This window comes from Melanotaenia boesemani, chromosome 11, assembly GCF_017639745.1.
Source record: "Melanotaenia boesemani isolate fMelBoe1 chromosome 11, fMelBoe1.pri, whole genome shotgun sequence".
NCBI lineage: Eukaryota > Metazoa > Chordata > Actinopteri > Atheriniformes > Melanotaeniidae > Melanotaenia > Melanotaenia boesemani.
Window position 1 is genome coordinate 7,022,847 of NC_055692.1, and position 10,207 is coordinate 7,033,053.

The following is a 10,207-nucleotide window of genomic DNA, read 5'->3' on the forward strand; positions in this document are numbered from 1 at the left end:
AAAGTGCGTTACAAATAAAATTTATTATTATTATTATTAACGGTCTACTCCGGCTCAACAGCGTCCAATGCCACAGCCACAGACAGCGCCTGTCCTGTAGTCTCCTAAGCCTGCTCCTCGGTCCTGCCTGGCTCTACAGCGTCCAATGCCTCAGCAATGGTCTCATCCGGCTCTACAGCATCCGACGCTACAGCCACGGTCAGCCCCAATCCCCAAATATTTTCCACTGACTTTTGACACACATAGAAGAATAACTTGTAGATGCTTGTTCTCACTGATGCATCTAAAACCACAACAAGTAGAACTTTAACTTGGACAATGCCAATAACTATTCTTTACTTTGATCATTAAACAGTATAAAACTAGATGCTGGTGGTGATTTCCTTTCCTGTACCGTCCTTTACAAACGTAACATGTTGAGTTTTCTTTGCTAATCATTATTATTAGACTGCACAATGTAGAAAACTATCAGAAACAACTTATTTGTTTTATTAATGAGAAACTGTTATACAAAACATAAAATGATAATTAGTCACTACTAAATAGTTTATATTCAAACAAAATGTGGACTAAGAGTGTGGAGTCACTGTGTCAAGTAAAACAAGCGCACCCTGCAGAAGGTGAGGACGATTTGCTCGAATTAGCTTGTATTCTATTGGCTGGAGGAGATTTGACAGACAGCTCTTTCTGCAACCCAAGAGAGAGGAAAAAATATCCAAGAGCAGAGTTTTGAAAGGAAGAACGATATATTTGAAAGCAAGAGGGACTTTCTGAGTGTGAGAGCAGAGTTTTGAGAGCGAGCAGGATGATATTTGAGTGTGAAAACCAGAAATCTTGCTCTCAAAGCAAACAATTGCGCTCTTGATTAAAGATAGAAAAATACCCCCATAGTGTAACAGCTGTGAGCCCAGTTGGACCCAGGTGCTGTCATGTAGCACTAGAGGGAGTTCTTTTATTTTTTCTTTCTATGATTAAGTTTACTGATTTTTGACAGTCCATCCTATGCCCATTATCACCAAAGGTGTGTCTAGCTTATAGGCTCAACCAATCACAGCTTTTGAAATAATGAGTCATACCTAGCAACGGGGTCAACCACACCTCCTCACTAAGATCAGAGTTTCTGTCCATTCCTTGTTCAGAGTTCTCTGAAAATGCTCTGGAATCACTCCTAGGCTAAGACTCCATGCTAGGAATTTTTAGGTTAAGTTAGGAGCTCTCTGAGAGGACTCTCAGAATCTTTAGGAATTATACAATAAACATAATTCAATAAAAAAAAATCTTAGCTTTTAATCTTAGCTTAATGGCACCTTATGGTGATATTGACCCATATATAAGTTTGTTAAAAGTTAGACAGTGAAAGCCAATGCTGCCATGTTGGAGGAGTCCCACCAATGAAGAAGAATAAATACTGTAATGTTGACAACTTTGCTTTAAACACCTGCTTGAACAACCTTTCCTAAAGCCTTGTGTGTGTTTCTATAATCATACTGAGCAGTTAGCTGTGTCAGATCAAGAAGTCACAAACAGAAAAGCTGCACAGCTCATTAAAGATCAGAAAGATAAACTGAACATTTGATCTGAAATTTTATTTGAGACCAACATTCAATCAAAGTGTAAATAAACACATTCATTCTGACATGTTAGCAGAACGTTTCCTGTTACAGCTGATGAAGAAAAATGTTATCAAACTAGTTTTTATGAGCTTTGAAACAACCTGTTGAAATCTTTCTGTTCACTGAAGGACTGAAGATACACCTTCTTTATTTTAATAACTTCTGTATTTGTATGTGTTGAACAAATTTATCTGTTAAAAGGCATTAAAATAAATTTGAAAGTTTAGACTGGTGGAAATTTACATCTTTTACTGTAATGAGTGGCTCTATATACTCTCAGATGCTCTGTCCTTGTGTGGTAACAACAGAAAGCTGAAACTAAATTATTTTGTCTGCATACTGTGTCTTCTGAGCAGCATTAACGTCTTTATTTTGTATGAACTATTTTCAAAGTCTTAAGTCCAAACAATTGTTAGGCCCTGTTCAGTTTAATAATTCCAGTAAAATGTTTATCTACGTAAAAAAAAAAAAAAAAAAAAAAAGTTTTTTTTTTTTTACTTTCTTTACCAGAGTAATGAAGGTCTTTACATTTAATTTTCTTTAATTCATTTAACTTTAGACGTGTCTGAGCTCTGAGACACAGTCTGTGGAAATGTTTATTGAATGACTGAAAAACAAACTTTATCTTTTTAGTTTCTATGGAAACCAGCATTACATGGTTTGTTGTGGTTAAACTTAAAACCTGTTTGAACATCATCTTATTAAACTACATGAAAGCAACATTTAGCTCTGAAAGACGCTCTGACGCTTCCATCTGCTGGAGACAAACATTTATTGCAGCCTTTCTGACTGATTGTGACGTGTTTTATGTAAAGCACTTTGAGTTGTCTCACACATGAAATGTGATATACAAATAAGTTTGTCTTGCCTTGCCTTACAAGTGATGAAGTAAAATGTTGTTAAACTAGTTTTTATGAGCTTTAAAAAAAAACCTGTTTCTTTCTGTTTACTGAAGGACTGAAGATAAACCTTTATTTTAATAACTTCTGTATTTGTATGTGTTGAACAAATAGCTCTGTTAAAAGGCATTAAAAGAAATTTAAAAGAAGTTTAGACTGGTGGAAATTTACATCTTTTACTGTGATGATAATATACTCTACTACTACGACTCTACTTTATATACTCTCAGATGCTCTGTCCTTGTTTGGTAACAACAGAAAGCTAAAACTAAATTATTTTGTTTACACACTGTCTCTTCTGAACAGGTGAACGTCTTTTTATTTTTCTATAAAAAACTTCCAAAGTCTGAAGTCCTCTTCAGTATTAGGTGAGGCCCTGCTCAGTTTAATGGTAATAAAAGTTTGTAGCATCATATTTTCCATTAATAATTAACTAGTGAAGGATCAGGACGTAACTGAAAGTAGATTTTGACAGTAAAGAATAACCTGACAAGCAGAGACGATACTGCTGTGTATGAGAACTTTAACAAAACTGTTCATTTATAGACTATTATCAACAGACTACGGGAATTAGAAATTAGCAACTTTTTTTATTTTTCTAAGCGAAGAGAAGATGGCTGAAAGATTCCTTTTAAAAAACTTCCTGAGCTGCCATGTGTGTTCAGAGACTTTCAGAGATCCTGTGTCTCTGAGCTGCAACCACAACTTCTGTTCAAGCTGCCTGCAGAAATCCTGGGAACAAGCTGGAAACAAAAACTGTCCCATTTGTAAAAGAAAATCCTCCAAGGATTACCTACTGATAAATTTTGGATTAAAGGAACTGGCTGATTCTTTTGCTGGAAGACAGAAATCTGGATCATCTGAAACAGAAAAAGAAGTAAAGACATTGACTGTGTGTACTAAACATCCAGAAGAGCCTCAATGGTTCTATGAGGACGAGCAGAGAGCTGTGTGTTCTGTCTGTGAGTTTTCTCTCCACCAGCATCACAAAGTGGTTCCTATAGAACAAGCAGTCAGTGGCCTGAAGGAGCAGCTGAAATGTGACCTAAAGTCTCTGCAGGACAAGAGGAACACATACAAACAAGTGGAGGAAACATACAATGATGTGATTCAACACTCCAAGAAGCAGCTGTTGTCCACAGAGAAGCAGATCAGAGCAGAGTTCAACAAGCTGCAGCAGTTCCTGAAAGAGGAAGAGGAGTCCAGACTGGCAGCTCTGAGGGAGGAAGAGGAGCAGAAGAGGAAGACTGTTAGCAGAGAGATGAAGAAGATTCAGGATCACATCTCCTCTCTGTCAGACAGTATCTGTGCTGTTGAAGAAGACCTGCAGAAAGACAACGTGCCATTCCTCAGCAGTTATAAAGCCACTCAGAGCAGAAGCAGAACCCAGTGCTCACTGTCAGATCCACAGCTGGTCTCAGGAGCCCTGATAGATGTGGCCAAACACCTGGGCAACCTGTCCTTCAGAGTCTGGGAGAAGATGAAGGAGAAGGTCCACTTCAGTCCCGTCATTCTGGACCCAAACACTGCAAGTCCATGGCTCTATCTGTCTGATGATCTGACCAGTGTGAGACGTGGAGACACAGACCAACTTCCTGATAATCCAGAGAGAAACACAAACTACGTCAATGTTTTTGGCTCTGAGGGCTTCAGCTCAGGGAAACACAGCTGGGAGGTGGAGGTGGGAGATCATCCTGGCTGGAATATTGGTTTGGTTAAAGAGTCTGTTGACAGGAAGGGAAATTTATTTGTATCTCCAAAATATGGAATCTGGTGTTTATTGCACGGTGATAGAAAATACAGTAATGGTGTTGGTGAGACTGTTGCAGTGAAGAAGAGTCTCCAGAGGATCAGAGTCCAGCTGGACTATGACAGGGGGGAGGTGTCCTTCTACAACCCTGAAGACATGACTCACATCTACACTTACAGAGACACTTTCACTGAGAAAATCTTCCCATATTTCAGTGTTTGTTCAGCTGGAGAAGCAAAAACCTCTGATATCAAAATCTGTCAAACTCTTGTTTCTCTGAGATTTTCAGAAAAATAAATCAGATGTTCAAACTTTTACCATCATAAATAATAGTTTTCAGACTTTTACACGTCACACATTTTAAATCATTGATACAAATCAGCATCTGATTTAATCTTTATACTAAAACAGATTCAAGGCTTCTTAAATGATTTTCTTCATGTAAATATTTTCTAATCTTGCTTTACTTATATTAGATCTCTGTCCAACAAGTCACTGTTAGTTAATGACTTCATCATTTCTCACAAATGAGATTTTCTTTTTCTTTCACAAACATGGTTAACAGAAGGCACAAGTTCTACTTCTCTTAATTAAACAGCAGCCAAAATGTTAGTTTTATGAATAAATGCTGAAATGGGAGGAGAGGAGGTGGAGAAGCTGCCTCATTTAAAGATGCATTTCCATGGAAAGAGATTTCATTTGGGAATTTTATTTCTTTTCAATATCTTAGTTTTATTTTAAGATGATGCTGGTGCACCAATCAGAATCAAGAGCACCTGATCAATCAGGAAACACTGATCTGATGTTGGAAATATGAGCTTTTTAACGTGGTTAGCAGCCTGTCTGATTTAGAATTATTTCTTTATTTCTTCTTCATCACAAGTGCTTCATCCAGCTGTGTCATTAGTTTGTAAATAGATTCATTTTCTTCTTGTTTTTAATTAACTTCACTAAATAAAGTCAAATGTTTAAACTACAGAAAAAGAAAGAAAATAAAATTTCATCCTGTAAAATAATTTCAGCCAAAGTTTTATTCTACTTTAGATCAAAGTTATTGAACGTGGAAACTTCTGCTCATGATTTTATGTCTGAACTTTGTCGTTAGGATTTTTTCTGTCTATTCAGATCAATTAATTCCAGCTTTTAATCTTTATACTAGAAATATTTACATGCTCATTTAGATGTTTCCAGAAGTAATAAATGTCAGAACAATCATCATTTATAGATCGCTCTGTTGGATGTTGAAGAGCTGAAAATGTGATAAATAAAGTTTTACATCTTTAAAAAGAGATGTAAAAGTCAGATTCTCCAACTGGTCTGATCTTCAGTGTTCAACATTAGAAACAAGCAGAAATCAAACCTATTGAGGAGAAAATTTCACTTTATTTCTCCTCCACTGGATGTTTGTTCACTATTAAATGTTGTGTGTAAAATAAAGAATAAATCAGAGGTTTTCAGCAGTGTATTCATTCTTCATAAAGTTTTCTAAGTTCACCTGCTTCGTTCATTTAGACATTGAACATTGAACTCATCTCCCACTCTTACAAAGCTTTGTCCAACTGATGGTCCAGCCGGAACACAGCTCCCCCGAGTCAGATCCTCCCCACTTACACATTATATACCAGTACACATCAGCAGCAGACATTATAATCATCCATATCCATATCCATACGCTTCAACTGTCAGATGTCTCCTTCCCATTCATACAACCCCAATTACAAAACCCACGTCAACAATCTCAAAATCAAACTTTCCTGCAACATTCAACGTGGCTCTTTTACATGTCAGATCACTGTCAAACAAATCTTTTATTATTAATGATCTGGTTTCAGATAATAACATCGACTATCTCTTCTTAACCGAAACTTGGCGTGGCACTGATGCATCAGTCACGCTCACTGAGGTATCACCCCCAAATTTAATGCTTTTATTTTATATCTGGGGAGGTAAAACAGGCCGTGGAACAGCTTCAGATCTTCAACAAACAATATCAGCACAAATAATCTCATTTACTAATTATCCAACATTTGAGCATCATTCATCATTTGTTTTATGTATCACAGTTTAGAGACCACCAACCCCTCCTTCCTGTTTTATTAAAGAGTTTTCTGACGTTTTATCAGCCATACACATTAATACACTCAGATTTTAAAAACTGGTCATTTTAACCTACATATGGATAACAGTGGTGATCTCTATGTCTGCAAGTTTTTAAACCTTTTAAACAGTATGGATTTTAAGCAACATGTAACACAGCCTACTCACAACAGAGGACACACCCTGGACCTGGGCATAACCTATGGTCTGTGGACTGGTGTGTCCTCTGTTGTCCACCTGGCTGTGTCAGATCATTACTGTGTGTTTTTCAACATCACCAGGACGCCCCGGTGCAAAAACGAGGAAACGATATATTACTTCTGAAGTAGCTGCACATTTTATTGACATTTTACATCAAACTCCTGCTCAGATTTTTACCTGCATTGTGTAATTTTACTGTAGATAATTTTAACAATAGACTCAAAATAGTTATTAACTCAGCAGTGTTGTAGAAAAATTACCAAGAGTCTGGAATGAGTAAAAGTATATAAGGTTTATTTACAGGAAAAGTATTGAATACAGAATTACTTGCAAGTAATGAGAGTGGTCGTCCCGACTCACGTGAAGTTGAGAGAGACTCTAGGGAGGCAAGAGGAAAAACAATAGTTATACATTTCTGTAGAAAGAATCCTCCTTCCTGAAGACCTTGGGTGGACACACAACTCCAAGAGTTTGCATCAAAACAACCTCACATAGTTGTGTCTCCACCAGAACCAGTCTGACTAAGGGTCTGAGGAAGGACCAGATAAAGGTCATCTTCCCCTCATAGTGAACTTGTAACAGAGCATGTATATGAAGAGAATAAACCTTAAAAATGAATAAAAGCATGATGAGTAAAAATGTACAATGTAAAAAGTGTAATATAGTAACAACCAGTGTAAATACAATTTATAAATTAATATAGAAATACTTTATTTTATTAAATACTTTATTAATCCCTTCGGAGAGCCCTCAGGGAAATTATAAGTAAAATTTCTTCCACAGCAGCCCCACTTAAAACAAAAACTTTAAAAAGAACATCCAAAACACCATGGAAAAATGGATGTCTGTGGGTTGCACAAGGAGGAGGAAGAGAAGGAGAATGAATAAATGAACGAAAGAACGAACGAACAAACAAACAAACACTTTATTTTTCAGACATGTAAACATGTACTCATTGACAAAAACAATGAAAGATTTATACACTGCTCAAAAAATAAATAAATAAAATAAAGAAAACTCATAACCATTATTAGTCAAAGTTAATCACACTGGGACATCAATATCTCCAGTTAGAAAGAAACACTGATTGTGAATCAATTTCACCTGCTGTTGTACAGACGTGGAACAGACAACAGGTGGAAAAGAGAGGCAGTCAGCAAGACAACCTATAATGGGTCCTGCAGGTGGTGACCACAGACCATTTCCCCATCTTAATTCTTTCTGGCTGATCTTTGATCATGTTTGCATTTAGCCAGTGCCCTCACCACTAGAGGTAACATGAGATGGTGTCTGAATCCCACAGAAGATGCTCAGGTAGTGCAGCTCAGACTGGATGCCACGTCATTGCACAATGTGGCAAGTAGGTTTGCTGTGTCTCCCAGGACAGTGTCAAGAACATGGAGGAGATACCAGGAGACAGGCCAGAACTGCTATCTGCTCCTTTGTATGAGGATGAACATGACAAGCACTACCAGAACCCTACAAAATGACCTCCAGCAAGCCACTAATGTGCATGTTCATTCAGAAATGGACTCTATGAGGGTGGTATGAGGGCCCAACATCCACACATCAGGGCCTGTGCTCACAACCCAACACGGTGCAGCCCAATTTGGTGTTTGCCAAAGAACACCAGGATTGGCAGATTCACCATTGTGCTCTTCACTGATGAGAGCAGGTTCACACTGATTACATGTGACAGACACGAGAGTCTGGAGGCACGATGGAGAACGTTCTGCTGCCTGCAACATCCTCCAGCATGACCAGTTTGGCAGTGGGTCAGTGATGGTTTGGGGAGGGATATCCTTGTACAGCCACATAGGGCCACAGACCTCCATGTGCTAGCCAGAGGTACCCTGACTGTCTTTAGGTACCACGATGAGATCCTTAGACCCATCGTTTGACCATGTGCTGCTGCAGTGTGACCTGGGTTCCTTCTGATACATGATGATGCTCGGCCTCATGTGGCTGGAGTGTGTCAGCAGTTCCTGCATGATGAAGGCATTGATGCTGTGGACTGGCCTGCCCATTCACCAGACCTGAATCCAAATGAAACACCTCTGGAACGTCGTTCTATCCACCACCACCATGTTGTACCACATACTGTCCTGGGGTTGACTGATGCCCTGATCATGTGCATGATGGTGCTAAAACTATGTGTAATACAGCTGCAACGGCTGATGTTACCCCTACAATACCCCAAAATATGCTCAGTACTTCTTCCTTTCATTTTTATTGAAGGCAAGGCAGTTTATTTGTATAGCACATTTCATGTACAAGACAATTCAAAGTGTTTTACATAAAACATTAAAAGCATTACAAATGGTGCAAAGAAAGAATTAGGAATTAGCAAAAGGCAGCAATAAATAGCAAAAATCACAATAAAATTATAAATTACATTAAAACGATCAAAAGCAAAATAACGTTACTATGTAGATTTCATGTATAGGTGCATGAGAAAAGAAATGTTTTTAAAAGTTTCTACATTTGGTGAAAGTTTAATCTCCACTAGCAGTTTGTTCCACTTGTTTGCAGCATAACAGCTAAATGCTGCTTCTCCATGTTTTGTCTGGAAGACATGTTGAAGATATGTTTACTTACCTCCTGCCTCTTTATAGAATTTAAACCCTTATCGATATGCAGTGTTGGCGTAGTCACTCTAAAAATTAGTTAATAGTTACTTATTGCTTGTGTAAATTATAATGAAATTACTTTATTCATTACTGCATTTGAAAAGTAACACCACTACTTATAACTTTACTTTAGAATTTTAAATTTTTAAATTCACCGTGTAGACATGGACAAACATCATAGCCGAATCATCGCTGCCTGTCTGCAGAGTGTTTACTGTATATTGTAAACAAAATGGCTTTAAAACCACAAGAACAACATCCCTGTCTGTGGGAAGAAATGGGCACACTTGTCTCATAATCATTTTATCTGGTATTTTTCTAAACCAGGGCGATTCAATAGTCGACAGGAGGAGCATGTCTCCCACAATGAACCCTGCAACTAGCTTGTTAATTTCTGTCTTACCAGCTGCTGCACTCTAGGAAATGTTGAAAAAAGCTCAGCTTGTTCAGGCGGGTCGGCTGCTTGTTCAGGAGGGTCGGCTGTTTGTTCAGGCGGGTCGGCTGCTGAAGGACTCCTTCCACTGACTGGCGAACAGGATCTTTCGCCGCAAGTTTAGACTGAAACTGGATTGAACTGAAAATAATAATCTCCAGCTTCATTTTTCTTTTTCTTTACTTGGCGCACAATCAACTACATCAGGCAAATCAATCTCTATGGCAACGTGCCCAGGCAAGCACACACACAGGCAGCAGCACGCATGTACCACTTAAAACAGATCAGAACTTTACACATAGGCAAACACGGCTCGAGTAACACAGAAAAACACGTTACGTTAATATGGGGATGATAATGTGCTAACAATTGTGTAAATTTTGGCTGATGTTTTACTCTTTGCAAACAAAATTTTGGCAACTATGGAATACTTTGGATTTTTATTGTTTACGCAGTTATAAATGAATGCAGCAAGAGTTACACCGTATAAATGCACTATATTATACAATAGTAGTTCCGGCATTTAATTTATTACCTTTATTTGTGACTAGTGGAGAAATGACAGAATTAACTAACAAATTAAT

General features: G+C 37.9%; 1 protein-coding gene across 1 annotated transcript; it reads left to right on the plus strand.

The window, feature by feature from the left end:
• The first annotated feature begins 3,125 nt into the window (after positions 1–3,125).
• Positions 3,126–4,559, plus strand: LOC121648542 (nuclear factor 7, brain-like). The gene has a single exon (XM_041998740.1). It carries the CDS (start codon positions 3,126–3,128, stop codon positions 4,557–4,559), a length of 1,434 nt encoding a protein of 477 aa, XP_041854674.1.
• Positions 4,560–10,207: the final 5,648 nt, after the last annotated feature.

What these genes read in the sequence shown, in the direction of transcription:
- LOC121648542 (XM_041998740.1), top strand. Translation starts at nt 3,126, where the DNA reads ATGGCTGAAAGATTCCTTTTAAAAAACTTCCTGAGCTGCCATGTGTGT.